This window comes from Lolium rigidum, chromosome 2 (assembly GCF_022539505.1).
Source record: "Lolium rigidum isolate FL_2022 chromosome 2, APGP_CSIRO_Lrig_0.1, whole genome shotgun sequence".
NCBI lineage: Eukaryota > Viridiplantae > Streptophyta > Magnoliopsida > Poales > Poaceae > Lolium > Lolium rigidum.
Genome location: NC_061509.1, coordinates 254,560,844 through 254,576,121, shown reverse-complemented (window position 1 = coordinate 254,576,121; position 15,278 = coordinate 254,560,844). Strand labels below are relative to the sequence as shown.

At 42.1% G+C, this 15,278-nt stretch overlaps 1 protein-coding gene across 1 annotated transcript; it reads left to right on the top strand.

Moving 5' to 3' along the window:
- Positions 1 to 7,770: 7,770 nt before the first annotated feature.
- LOC124688583 (protein FIP1-like) lies at positions 7,771 to 13,343 on the top strand. Its single transcript, XM_047222245.1, has 14 exons — positions 7,771 to 7,845; positions 8,522 to 8,609; positions 8,820 to 8,928; positions 9,075 to 9,124; positions 9,509 to 9,575; positions 9,788 to 9,860; positions 10,523 to 10,578; positions 10,932 to 11,028; positions 11,378 to 11,459; positions 11,845 to 11,907; positions 12,046 to 12,105; positions 12,450 to 12,542; positions 12,650 to 12,712; positions 12,801 to 13,343. The coding sequence occupies exons 1-14, from the start codon at positions 7,790 to 7,792 to the stop codon at positions 12,897 to 12,899; spliced, it is 1,056 nt and encodes a 351-aa protein (XP_047078201.1). The 5' UTR covers positions 7,771 to 7,789; the 3' UTR covers positions 12,900 to 13,343.
- The last annotated feature ends 1,935 nt before the right edge of the window (positions 13,344 to 15,278 follow it).

The window sequence follows — 15,278 nt, the reverse complement described above, 5'->3', positions numbered from 1 at the left end:
TAGGGATGTCCTCGTCATCTCCCACCCCTTCACATGAATCTTTCGCACAAAATCTGCCCTCTTTTATGCCTTCATATTAACTCGCTCATGTATGGGTAGAGGCAACAAGTCAAGTGGAGTAATGGGTTTGAAACCATACACCACCTCAAAAGGATACAACTCTGTGGTAGAATGTACCGTCCTGTTGTAAGCAAACTCCACATGCGGCAAACAATATTTCTACTCCTTCAAGTTTTTCTTGATCATGGATCTCAATAGTTGTGACAATGTTCTATTCACCACCTCAGTTTGACCATCAGTTTGGGAATGACAAGTAGTGCTGAAAAGTAGCTCCGTCCCCAGCTTTTCCCAAAGTGTCTTCCAGGATTAGCTCATAAATTTCACGTCATGATCAGAAACAGTAGTCTCCGGGACTCCATGTAGACGTACAATCTCCCTGAAAAATAGGTTAGCAATATGCGACACATCGTCGCTTTTGTGGCAGGCAATAAAGTGTGACATCTTAGAAAATCTATCCACTACCACAGATATAGAATCATGGCCTCTTTTAGTACGCGGCAACCCCAACACAAAATCCATACTTATATCTTCTCATGGCGTAGTAGGTGTCGGTAAAGGAGTATGCAAACCGTGAGGCTTCAGCTTGGACTTGGACTTGTTGCAAGTAATGCACCTCTTCACATACTTGTCCACATCCCGCCTCATCTTTGGCCAATAAAAGTGATCGACGAGCATGAGTAGCGTCTTCTCACGCCCAAAGTGACCCATCAAACCTCCAGCATGTGATTCCTGTAATAAGAGCAAACACACTGGCGATTCTGGAACACATAGTTTGTTAGCTCTAAACAAGAACACATCATTTATGCGATATTTCTCCCATGCTTTACCAATATCACACAAGCGATATGGTTCAGCAAAGTCATGATCGAGTGGCATACAAATCACATAGTACTTCTAATCCAGGAATTTTAACATCAAGTTGAGTTAATAGCATATTCTTCCTTGATAGAGCATCAACAACAATATCATCTTTTCGCTTCTTATGCTTAATAATGTATATAATATACTCAATGAACTCAACCCACTTAGCAAGACTCCTATGCAATGTAGATTGAGCTTTCAGATATTTCAAAACTTCAGGATCAGAACGTATGATAAATTCTTTTGGCCACAAATAATGTTGCCAAACCTCAAGAACTTTAATTAAAGCATATAATTCTTTATCATAGATAGGACAGTTCAACTTAGCACCGAAAAGTTTCTCGAGAAAAATATGCAATTGGACGACCCTCTTGCATCAACACACCACCAATTCCAATACCACTAGCATCACATTCAATCTTAAATTGCTTATTGAAATCAGGAAGTGCAAGCAACGGTGCAGAAGTTAACAATCTTTTCAGTTCATCAAACACATGATCTTGGGCTGCGCCCCACTCAAATGCAACACCCTTTTTAGTCAAGTCATTCAAAGGTGCAGCAATAGTACTAAAATTGGGCACAAATCTTCTATAGAACCTGACTAGATCATGAAAATTTCTTACTTGACTCATATTCATAGGAGTAGGCCAATTTTGAATAGGTTCAATTTTAGACACATCTACTTCTACTCCATGCTTAGAGACAACATAACCCGAAATATGACCTTATCTTTGCAAAATGTGCACTTCTCAAAATTACCATAGAGTTTACTATCACGCAACACTTGCAAAATATGTCGAATATGTATAGTATGATCAAATTCATTGCGGTTGTAAATTAATATATCATCAAAGTACACAACCACAAACTTGCCAATAAAATCACGTAAAACATGGTTCATCAGTCTCATGAAAGTGCTAGGTGCATTAGTCAAACCAAAATGCATTACTAACCACTCATATAAACTAAATTTTGTTTTAAAGACTGTTTTCCATTCATCCCCCTCTTTCATCCTAATTTGATGATAACCACTACGCAAATCAATTTTAGAGAAAATAACAGCACCACTCAACTCATCTAGCATATCCTCTAAACGGGGAATAGGATGACGATATCGAATAATAATGTTGTTTATCGCTCTACAATCTACACACATTCGCCATGTACCATCTTTCTTAGGAACTAGAATAACATGAACACCACAAGGACTAAGGCTTATGTGAATAGAACCTTTGTCGAGTAGCTCTCGTACTTGCTTATGTATCTACTTCGTCTCTTCGGGGTTCGTCCTGTATGGTGCCCTATTGGGCATCGAAGTTCAGGGATAAAATCAATTTGATGCTCAATACCACACAATGGTGGTAGTCCAGCTGGCACCTCCTCCGAAAACACATCGCTGAATTCCTCCAAAACAATAGAAACACCAAGAGAAATAGGAGTCATATCGTTAGAAACCAAAACCTCACCCTTGTACAGGAGTACATGAGGCATGGTTGTATGATCCTCACTAAATTCTCTCATGTCCTCTTTGGTGGCTAATAAGACTAAGGAATTCACTCTCTCACTTTTCGTTATATCACTCACGACATTACAATTCTCTCGCCTATCTAAAGGTGCATCCTCCAAGTTTACTTCATCTTTTTGATGAGATTCATTGACAATTTGCTGTGGTGACATAGGTTGCATGTTGATTTTCTTGCCCTTGAACTCCAAGTGATATGTATTGGCACGACCATTGTATTGCACAGAACGATCATAGAGCCATGGCCAACCCAATAGTAGGTGACACACCGTCATAGGAACCACATCAAAATCAATGGAATCCTTATATGGTCCATGCACCATGTGGTTTACTTTCATCTCACCATTGTCGCTCAACCACTGAGTATAGTATGGATGCGGGTGCGGTAGATACTTCAGTTTTAGCTTGGTACACAACTCCTTGCTTGCTAAATTGCGGCAACTCCCGCCATCAATAATAACCTTGCAAGCTTTATCAGGACCAACTAATGCCTTAGTTTGGAACAAATTGCAGCGCTGAGTAGATGCACTTGGCAACACATTAAGAGCACACTGAGACACAACAATAGTGCGAGCTTCAGACGGATAAACATCTACACCATCACTGTCATAGTAATCATCTTCTGGAGCATATGGATCAACATCATCTCCAGGTCTCATACTCATTGTCCTCATTGATAAACATGGCCTTGCGGTTAGGATAATCTCTCTTCAAGTGACCCTTGCCACCACATGTATGACAAGCCATATCACGTTACGCGCAGTAGACATGCTAGAACCACTTGTACTTGCAGCAAATTTGGACTTCTTTGTGTTGGACAGATTGAAGACCGACTTGCTAGACGAAGTAGGAAAAGGTGCGGAGCGCGAAGATGGCGCCGGCGCCGTAGATGGAGGCGTCCTAGGCGTGTAGCACCCAGCTCCCGTAGTACGACCTTTGTTTTGCGCTTCTTGACTAATCGTGCTTACGCTTCTCTTGCATGATGTAGCAACTCATTCATAGTAGTGTAACCGTGATAACGAACAATGACTTTGATATCATACTTCAAACCATGTAGAAAACGCTGCATTGTCATCTGAAGTGACTCACGGACACGGCCACGCTGCATAAGCATCTCCATCTCCATGAAATAAGTATCAACAGTCTTCACACCTTGTTTCAAGAGGGTCAACTTATCATATATAGATCGCAAATAATTAGTGGGAACGAAATAAGCTTGCATAATGGCCTTCATCTCGCGCCATGTAAGGACTAACAATTCGTTATCTTCCTGACGAGCACGTGTAACTCCATCCCACCAACACAATGCATAGCCATCAAATTCAGAGGAAGCAAGCTTAACCTTTCTATCTTTAGTATAATCATGTAGGCACCACAACTTCTCAATTTTCAGCTCCCAAGTGAGGTATTCTTCAACATCAGCACCTCCTTCAAATTTGGGTATTGAGAACTTTGGCTTACCCAAACCATCGTCTTGCTGTTGTGGAGGGACACGGCGAGCTCCGAGTTCAACAAAGCCACGACCACGGTTACCACGTCCTGCACCACGACCAACACCAGGTGCTTCATCATGAAGCTCAGCATCCTCATCTTCATGTTGTTGTCGTAGGGTCGGATTATCAACGACTAGAGTCAACGCTTGAATACAACGCTGAATATCCGTCATTTGATCTTGCATTTTATTGACAGACTCATTAATAGTATCCAGCTTCTGGGCGACCTCCTGTATGGACCCCCTAAGTTCTTCGTCCTGATTGCAGAATTCATGTCGCATCTCATTACGAAGAGCCTCATACTCCCTCCATGTCATCACATCAGCGGCATCCTTGTTTTTCTGGTTAACAATTTTTTCATCACTAGAAGACATGGTTAGTAGATTAGTGCACTAAAACAAATAGATATGGTGGTACTCTCACAACTCACTCAAAACTGATAAGAAAAGGAAATCTTATCGCTCCAAAGTGAATTAGTATTGCTTGCCACTTGTAGTGACAACTAGTGCACGGATGTAGCGAAGCGAATATCAAGGGTATAAGAACAATTACACGACAAAGCAGGATATATGTGGGGCTGTAGGTGGGCTACCTATTTGCACCAATAACAAGCTCTAGCGCTGACCGTAGACAACCAATGATACTCACACAAGGCGATAAATGTGGCAATGCAACTATATGGATGAAAAAAGGTTGCAATGCACTTAAGAGACACTAGCAAAGCTCAACGAAACATGCACAAGATTGCTCAACTACGGGTGCGAAAAAGTAAACTAGGCCTTCACTTGATCTTACTAGCACTTCACTTTTTTTTATCACACGCAGCTATGTAGCTCTTTTTGCTTCTTTTCACTTTTTTATATTTTTTTTGACTCAACTCCTTGATAACACGGCCAACAGAAATTGCAAAGAACCAAAACCATAATGAGCAGCCTGTCGAGCGGTAAAATTAGTCTCTTCTAGGGAAGTTCCTAGTCACTTATATCGAAAGGCTGTGTCTATGGTTGGGACAAGCACACTGTACGCTATGTGGACTCGGAGTAACAAAAACTGAAACTAGATGATAACGGAAACACAAACCCTAATAATACTAGATGGAAGAAAAAAATACGCAAAAACAACTACGAACGACAATTAAAACTCGAAATTAGTGCAATCTAAGGCTATGGAAAACCCTAATCCTAACTTTTTATGGCTTTTTCTGGATAGGAAAACACTCACAACTCAACTATGCGGTGGATTGTGGATGGCTTACCGACGAAACGCTGAAGTCTTATACCAAGATGATAAGGGGTGGCCCGATCTTCTCGGTAACCACGGTGGTGATGATGATCACGTGATGAACACAACGGAGATAACACGATGATGAAGTGGATGATAACTTGTATGACGCAACGAAGTCTCTCGATTGGTCCCTGTCGCCAATGCAACAACTCTCAACCCTGCAAGATATTCGCAACTCTACACACTTGCGCACGTAGCCGCTGACCATGAAGCGGTAAGTTGCAACCATCTAATTCCCAATGAAAGAACATATCACACAAGACTTTCAGTAACAAACACCAAATCGATGCAATATGGTGTATGAATTCGATACAGTTGGAAAGTAATCAACTATGAACTGGGGTTTATCTTAAACGTGGTCTAAACCTAATTTGGGGGCGTCCCGGGCACTTATATAGGGGTTCAAGACGACCAAGGTTCGAGAAAATACATTGAAAACCGACCCAGATCGGATCTGGTCGAGACAGACTCGGACACAGCCGGTCAGGGGGCCGGTCGACCGGGTCTGGGACCGGGCAGACCGGTTCGAACCGGGCCTGGCACCGGGTGGTGACCGGACTAGGGGTCCAGAGCCCCTGGATGGTGTCAGGTGTGCACCGGTCGAGGATCCGGTCGGCGCAGGGTTCATCCGGTTTGGAGTCCGGTTGGACCGGGCCTCGGACTGGGCCGTCCGGTGGTGCGGCCGGTCTGACCGGGCCTGGTGCCGGCCTGGACTTCATCTTCTTCCCTCGCGCATGCCCCCCTCTCCTCCATCGCGCGTGCATGAAATGTCTTCATGTCCAACTTCATGGCTAGCCTCCATGTCGAGCTTCTTGTCCAGCTGCTCCTCTCCTCCTCGTGCGATGTTTTCTCCTTCTTCAAACCTGATCATACATAAGTAAAATGACTTAGGCAGTATAAAGTTCTCATCGATCAAAGTATCACTTAGGAACAAGTTCTCCTGCTGTTTGAGTAGCTTCGCATGAGCCCTTGTAATGGGTCCAATCTCGACTTCATTGGACTTGAGCTTCACAGCAACATCATCTTCATGTTGAAATGACGGAGGTAGTAGTTTAGCAGGGATGTCCTGATCAATTGGCCTATTTTGCTAGTTAGAGTTATGGTATGTGACTATGATTTGTTGTCAATATTGCCATGTATGGTTTGAGCTTCGTGTTGTAGATCTAGATTAACTTGGAATGTGAAGATTATAGTTGATATACTTAGTGTTTATGCATTTGGTTTTGATAACTATTTTGTAGATGGAAAAATTTGTTGTAGGCATTATTGTTCACCTATCTTAGTTTACAAACATTGTTGTAGGCATTTTGTGTTTGTTTTTTTGTCTTAGAATTGTTTGCTTATCTTTGTTTGGAAATATCGTTCATAGTAATTTTAATATAAAATTTTTGTAGGTATGGCGTCGTCCGATTCGAAGGAGAAACCGAGAAAGTGGAAGCACACCGCTGAACTTTGGCCATCCAATTTTCCCGAAGGGACGGAACGGGCTCGTTGTTGGTGCGGTGACCTTTGTGTCTCCAAGCGATGTGATGATTGGGATGCCAAACACATAAGAAGGTTTTGGATGTGTCCTAACTTTGCACATGACAAGGCCAAGCCAAGAAACCCATACGACTACCCACCGGTATGGGTCTCCACTTGTAATGATTTTTCTTGAGTGCTTGCTGCTAATAACATTAAGGGTGTATTTGCAGGCTCCTCCACCTCTTTGTCAATTTTTAAAGTGGATAGATTTGGAGCAAGATCCCCACCACAAGGAAGAGATTGCGTACGAGGAGCAAAGGAAGTGGAACTACATGTTCCGAGTTGATTCGTGAGGAGGAGCGAGAGAAAAAAGATGACTTGAGAAAATCCACGAAGAAATCTTCAAATCCCTAGGGGAGGGATTTGAGAGGGAAGAAGAGAGGGGACGCGACTCCGGTTCCTTCTCGGTCGGGGTGTGAGAGGTAAGTGGTAGGTGGAGGGGATGGGGGTGGCCCACACAACTTAACATATTCCGAAAGGTAGCGTCCTTGAGAGGGGAGTTGAATTTGAGAGGGGAGTTGAACTTTAAAAAGGTAGCGCCCGGGTGTTGACCTCGCGAATTGTTGGCCCAGCCTCGGCACGCTAGCACATATTCAGCGCCACAGTTAGCGGCGCTATCGTGAAGTGGGTAACGCCCCGAGAAAAGGCGCTACTAAAAGGATCAGATTTTGAATATTTTTCAAAAAGAGATCAAATCGTCGAAAAAAGGTTAAATTTATCGAAATCCACAACAAAAGCTTTGTGAAAGCCGCTGTAGGGTGGGACCAACCTGCAGCCTCTCAGAAGCGGACACGAGGTGGCATCCAAGACTCGTCGGCCGTGCCATGAGTGCCACTCGCACGCACCTTTGTCTGTCTTCTTCCTCCCGCCGAGAGAGAGAGCTCACATCCAATTCACCTCGCCGGCGCGTTCCAGTTTCAAATCGCATGGGAGTCGCAGCAGCCTGAGCGTCACCGGCGACCACCCCCCGGATCCGAAGGCGCGCGCGCGCGGACATCCTATCGGCGGCTGGGCGACCCACTCCCCTGCACCGCGGCTTGCGGCGATGCCGCACGAGGCGTCCTCCGCCTCCGCCCTTCCCGCCTCCGAGGAGGACTCGCTGTGAGTCCGCTGCCCTAACCCCCCTACGCCTGGTACAAGTTCTCCTCGTGCCTGCGGTGATCTATGATCTCAATTCCGCGGCAATGGCGGCGGAGTTCCGGCCCATTATCTCATGCCAGGTTTCGTGGTGCGGTCCGGGCCCTGCGGAATCCGTAGGTTTCGGTGTGTTCGCTGGAGCTTTCGCGTGCTGGTTCTGCGCGACCCCAGCGACGGGTTTTCGAGTTTATTGTGATAGCGCGTCGAATGCGAGAGCGTAGAAGGGAAGGGGGGTGATTTTCTGAATCTGCGTTTTCTGCCACCGTGTACTGTTTGGTGCCTGCGCGTAGGCATCCTCATCGATGACCTGAATCCGTTTGCCTGTCCACGGTGTTAGTGATTGGGTCGAGTGTTGAGCAGTTTGGTAGGGGTGATTGCGCTGCATAAGCTCAAGCCGCACTGCAGGTTCAGTCTCAACCCAAATGTTGTTTCTGCATTTGGTATACTCTCCGCAAAACTGAGCAAGTACGACCAAGGGTGAAGCTGAAACAGAGATAGTTCCTCTTTCGTTTCCCGAAGTAATGGAGATAGTTAGGGTTCAGCTGTCTGAGAATTTACATACCCTTGTATAGCTCTTCCTTCTTTAGTTTTTAGCAATCATAATATTTCCTCCGGATGTATAATCCTTCTTTTTCTCTAGGTTTATCGATCTACTACATGAAGCTCCCCTATCTGGTCATCGAGAGCCTAGAAGCATAGTTAGTGGCACCTTGTACTGTATACTGTTGGTAAGGATGAGTTTCTTTATACCGACCACATCTATTGTTATCATGGCTAAGAAGATTACCTTGTTTTGGATATAAGCATATTTTGTAAATTATCCAAATCTACTATAAAATTATGTATTTTGTTATCTCGTTGGACTGTCATTAGTCAGCAAGATGTTGTTTTCACTTCCTTTATCCACTTAATGATAGCTTTGTTATCTTATTCTCTAGGTAGGCTATGCTGCTGTTTCCGTGTCAGCTCCATGGATATTTCTCCGTCTACCACATATGATCTCTCCATTGCTTTGCAGCTGCAATGTTATCCTTCTGCTTCTTACAGGTTTTCTTTCAGATAATCAGATCAGCTGGCTCATTCTTTCCACACCTGCATATATTTGGCTACTCCATTCTTTACAATTTATTGGATGCATGTTATGTCTCTTGATGTGAGTTATTTACTTACTGCTTATGTGAAATTCAACGCAGGCATTTTTCAACAGTATTGGGTTCACCAAGTCAGGAAAGTTAGGTTGCAGGTACGACCTAATAAAAATGCTTTAATTTGTTAAGTTTCTTAATGTTTCATGCAATAGAGTTGATAGGTTTGTTGGAGCAATCAATTTGACCGACACTTTGTTAGTTTCATGAATATATGCTCTCCCATGAAGAGCCTATTGATTCTTCTCCGCAATAGTGTTTTCGGCTATGTTATTAATATCATCAACTTTTATATTCCGTTGTCTTTTCTTCTATTGTTACATTACGTGTTACACTTTGTCATTAATGAAAATGTACTTACAAAAATTGTACTCAAGGTCCCTAGTTTCATTCAGAATCTTCCTTTTATTTTACTTCAACATGCTGCTTCTCTTTGTTTCGTTTTGCTTATTAACTAGTGTATTTCATCTTTTGACTTGCAGGGCTATTACGATTTTAGCCAGAAACTGAAGCGTATTGCTCGACTTCCATTTGCCACTATTGCTTATGGTGAGCAGCACAAAACAAATTTGTGTGACACTCTAATATCATCATTTTACAATTTATAACTAGCATTAGCCACTTAGTGAACCGCTGTTTCCTTTAATTTGACCATCTTGGTGGTTCCATCTCTTGAGAGTGCGACAGTGAGTATATAGCTTGTGGTTTTAATTTTTATCTTGCTAGCGCTGATTCACTGTTAATGTGTATCGCTTCCGCAGGCACTGCTTTAATGCTTTTAATCATAGTCTGGCAGCCCCTTCTACGAATTCTATCAATTTCACTGTTGCTAAGGTACATCTTTGCCACTATATTTAGCCTCCGTAAATTTGTGAGATATCTCTTGAATCATGATTTTTGAACGGAAGTTGAGGACATGTGAAGCTTATCTGAGATGGCATTATGCCTTTTGGCAAGAAAAACATTATGGCATTTAACTTAATTTATAAATTATACTACAAAGCAAATTCATAGGTATATATTCAACGGAAATGACAAGAGAATGCAATGCATGGGTGTATATTCTATTGTTTCAGTTTGCTGTTGTTAACTTATGTTGATCACAGTTTTGTTGTGTTTAAACCCTTGTTCTAGTGTCCTATTTTATTGACATAAGTTCAGCTGTCAATTGACCCAAAAGCTAGAGTTCCTGGACTGGTTTTCAACATGTTTATGGCTTGGGGAGCCTGTTCCCAACTTTATAGTATAGTTTACAAAGCTGAACTGGAGATCCTAGGCTGATAGAAGTCACAACATGCTTAGAAGCCTGCTGTTTAGCTAGATAATTGTTTTATACGTTTGTTTCCTAGAATTTCTAACTATGCTAACTGTGCTATCACCTGTCAGTAAGCTGGATTGTAAATATGAACTGAACAACCTCATAACTAGCTAACAATAGTTTAGTCCCTCTTTCTTGCTCTTGCAATCATCTCACAATTCCAGTTGCCATAATTCAGGATCGCTATCGTGGTTGAAGCAATATGTGCTGGATGTTTCATGAGCTTATACATATGTGAGTTAAGTTGCTTATACCACCTTTTTGATAGCTAGAATCATAGCAACTTGTGCTCTCTTGTGCAATTTATGATTTGGTCTGCTGGTTTATTAACATGGCACACCTTTTCAAATATCTTTGAAATCTTTATTTTGCACCCACAATTAGGATTATTTCTTTCAGAATTCAGAATTATACTAACGAAGCAACACTGTACCACTCCTTGAATGGTACTCCACATGTTTCTCATGATATTTTCAGTTCATCTACTTAATTAAATACATGTGCATGTGCTCTTTTTTCCTTTCACATGCATGTTTGGCCCCACTAGATACTTTTAAGATGCAATGCCTGATTGGTTCCTTTTACAGGGTATATCCACAAATACAACTCTTTGAATGGGCGGCCTGATATCTTGCGGTCATTATATTCTGCACTTCAACCATCTAGCACTTTGGAAGATCGAAGGTACCAAAGTAATGGGGCACTGCAGATGTGCTGAATTTCTCTCTCAATTGATATCTACTTACATAGTTACATTTTGATATTTCAAAACTCGTAGTCTACTCTTGTCTGCACATACGACTTCTCTCTTCTGTCACATAGTTTGCACAACACTTAGGTGTTTGAGTTTTTGACTGTCTCGAATTGCCTTCATTAAATCATGTCTATCAGAAAAATAATTCAAACATAGTATTGAGCTCACATTTAGCGGCATGTGACTTCAGAGAGTTAAACTGTCAATATATGTTGTATAGATCACTGAACATGACCTTGCCATTAGAGCTAGACACCCTGACCCTTTTTTGTTCACCAGATATTATGATGGCCGTCTTTCTGATCAGCAGATGGCATTACTTCAATACCAAAGGGAGAATATTCATTACCTGAGTGAGGAGGTACATAGAAAATGAATGCAATTGTGATGCCCGATACTCAAGACCCATTTCACTAGATCTGTTCTCTTTTATATACTTAGATCCTTTATAATTGATGTAGAGAAGCTAACCTGTAGCAGAACTATGTGCATTATTAAATATCATTGCCTTAAATTGATTGCAGTGATTAGTCATACTGTTTCATGAAAAAAGGAATGAGTGGAACCTCTGTAATACTATTTCTTCACTGACTTACTCTATCAGATCAGTACTCGAGACTGAAGAATTGGATAGTTTATATACAGTTACCTTTCTGGTCAAAATGATCATGGATTATAATACTAAATCAGTTGCAACTTTCATAAGTTTGGTTGTTGACAAACAATTTTGTTTCTTTTCTTGAAAGGTGCTTCGCTTACAAGAAAGCTTGAGCAAATACCAGAGAACTGATGTTGGGAACACTCCTCAGGTCTGCACAATACTGACTGCTTATGCTGCACTAGTTTGAACTGGCACTTGCACAGATTCAGAATTAGAGAAGAAATACTGTAGCTGTTATATGAAGTGGTCGATTGACATGCTGTTATTCTCTTCTCCAATTCTGCAGGTTGATCTTGCCCACCTTTTAGCATCTCGTGACCAAGAACTTCGAGCACTCTCCGCTGAGGTAATAATCAGTACTATCTAAAGACCGACTATTCTTGACCTCACGAGGCAGGTGCCCAATGGCCAAGGTCAAATCACCTATCTCTGGTCTACTTAAGGAAATGCTTACGTAAACTATTACAGTAAATATAACTACTATTTGAACTAGTTGTTGGCACGGCTGTAAACAAACTAATTGCTAGCAGTCTAGCAGTACCATGTGCTTATTGACTAGTATGTGTTAATTCTCTCCTATTTTAACTGAAATCATATTATAACATAGAAAGCTGCAAATCTTGATATGAGAACCATTTACTAGAATCATGAAGTATCACATACGTACTAAATTACTAATTGAATCTGCAGATGAATCAAGTGCACTCTGAGCTTGACCTTGCTCGTGGCCTGATTGATGAGAAGGACTCCGAGATCCAACGTATTCGTGTGAGCAACAATCAGGTATGTTTCCGCAAATAGCACTATTCCATAGCATGATGATCAAGTTAGGTTTTCTCATATCTTCTTGCAAAGCATGCTTACTTGATTAATGAACATGCTGGATGCAGTATGTTGAAGAAAATGATAGACTCAGAGCCATTCTTGGAGAGTGGAGTGCTCGAGCAGCAAAGGTAGTCTGGATAATTGAAGTGCTATTCTTTTTGTCCTATAACATTCTTATATTCTTTCCCATAATTGATTTTTGGGTGTGCCGAACAGCTTGAACGTGCACTGGAGGCAGAGAGACTGTCAAACATCGAATTGCGAAAGCACATTGCAAAGTTCCGAGGCCAGCTGCAAAAGGAGCAACACACCTGATTCAACTGTTCTTGGAATCTTCATCTAGTGGTGTGTATCAGCTAGTTCAAAAATTCTCCAATTTCTGAATGTCTCACCTAGGACAACTGACCAAAGATAGTCATCTCATGTGAATTCCGAACCCCTAACAATTGGCAGTTTAGGAGCATCAGTGGTTTCACTAAAATTGTAATGTAGTATAAGACCAGCATGCTGCCTGGTATGCATCAGAAAAAAAGGAAAAGCATACGCGGCAGCTCTCCTGTGAATGCACAGTTTGATTTGTAAATCTGCAAAGTGTTGTTTAATAATGCCTTAATGGTGTATGAGGGGTTTAGCATAGATTTGGTTGATCTTGAGCCTTGTGTGGCTGCATGTTAACATGTAAAGGACAACGTTTCTTTTTTTCTAACCAGTTACGAAACGAAGGTGAACCGTTGACCTAGGGAAAAAAAAACCCACATGGGTCCATCGATGAATTTTCTGAACATGCCACGATGAACATGAGCTGTTGATATTACTGCTGAATCAGGTATTTATCTAGAATACTTTCTGAAGAGAAGAAGAATACTTTTGGCATGTGATGTGTATACTATATTTTTTTTTACCTTATGTGTATATTATTGCAGTAGTCTATTTGATATGTTCTGGTAAGGATGTTTCGACAGCTGCTTTGGCGTTTTTTTTTTTGGCGAATTAGCTGCTTTTGTTTTCCATCAGAAGACTACTACTGTAGTAATATTTGTCATGTTCTGATAAGGATATTTCTTCTCTTTGATTTTCACAGCCCGTTAGTCTGAGTATGACACCAAGGCCAAGGTTACTCCTGCTCCATACTGGAAATGTTGTTCTAACCAAAATAAACTGGATGTCAATGTTACTCTCGTCTGGAGTCTGGACCATCTTTTTCACCAGGAAAGAGTGTGGAAGTCGACAGTGATAGCAGTGGCGCCCAAACTGACTTGCAGATTATACCTAGAGGAAAAAGACGTCGTCTTCTTTGCCGTTTAGCGAGGATGCTCTCAGCTCACCTTCCCACTGTTTGGGAATCCAGCCTTCCAGGCCAGGTTCAATGAACACAGCAGGTTGGTGCGGCAAAGCAGCACTATACACTCCATCGCGTCGCCTACCTCTTCGGCGGCCCCTCTACAACGATCTGTCTTGTTGAGCCATCCATCATGCCGAGGTGTACGTACATGTCGAATTGATGAACCGAACCAGCTGCAAATGTCGTTACATGTTTTCATTCATGGAGGCCTGGAGGGGATCACATCAGATCGTAGCCTCGGAAAGTTGGGTAGGCATGTGGCAGTGCAGTGCGAGACGCTGAGGAAGCAATCCATGCATGTGACTGATGGGAGGCAATCAAGCAGCAAAGAGCTGTCATGCCCATCCTGAGGCCCATGCCACCCTAATGAATCACTCCATGAACAAGTCACCAGTTTGCTTAGCGCCAATAACGAAATGTTAAGTTGATCCCTGTCAGCTGGCCTCTGGTTCAACGCATGCAAATCTAGGTCGATCTGGCGAAACAATTACGTGTCTACATCATTAGTTACACGCTAAACATATTATGCTAGATGAGTGTCATTTTCACTTGATCGAAGGTTAAGGGCGTGACACAGAGTCGACGAGACATAACAAATCCGAAAATATATAAAATATCCTATATTGGGTGGAATACTACATACACACGTGATTTCTTTTCTTACCGTTTGGCTGCCGGCCATGCATATATGATCGAGGGGGTCCTAGATCGAGCCCGTTTTCGGCGATCGGCGGAGAGCCGAGATCATCTGGATGATTCCTGGAATCTACATCCACCGATTCGTCCGGCTCGACAGAATTTGCAAATTTTATCCTTTTTTAAAAGTCAAGCCAAAATGACACATCTCCTTAACTTTTTGCCCACCTTTAAAAAAAGACTCTTTTGCTCGACGCATCCTCTATGGGGGTTGAACTTGACACCATCAACACTATATATTTCACTGTCGATTTTTTTTTGCGAAGGAAACAAAAAGATATATCGGGGGATTGTCTTTCCTTAAGAGAAGAAACATATCACTCCATTCCATAATATAAGATGTTATACTCATGTATCGGCTGTAATATCATCTTACGATGTGGGAGAGTAACTATTTATGAAAAATGATCATGTTTTAGGCAGAACATGACACAAATCTCTTAAAGAAACAAAATGACTAACCCCACGAGCATCCGAGTGAGTTATATGCTGAGCCAACATGTTGAAGGTCACCACCCTGTATGTGATGTCCACCAGAGCATGATTAAGAAAACCTCAGCATAGGTTACCCTTTTGTCCCATGGAAATGCATTGGGTTCGCTCCTTTGATACATTTCAGATGACATTGATAATATTGTTGTCACCCTTTGCGGTTG

Coding starts and splice junctions, on each gene's coding strand:
- LOC124688583 (XM_047222245.1), top strand. CDS start 7,790: ATGCCGCACGAGGCGTCCTCCGCCTCCGCCCTTCCCGCCTCCGAGGAG. Junction 8,610..8,819: donor CCTTGTACTGTATACTGTTG/GTAAGGATGAGT, acceptor CTTATTCTCTAG/GTAGGCTATGCTGCTGTTTC. Junction 8,929..9,074: donor TATCCTTCTGCTTCTTACAG/GTTTTCTTTCAG, acceptor AATTCAACGCAG/GCATTTTTCAACAGTATTGG.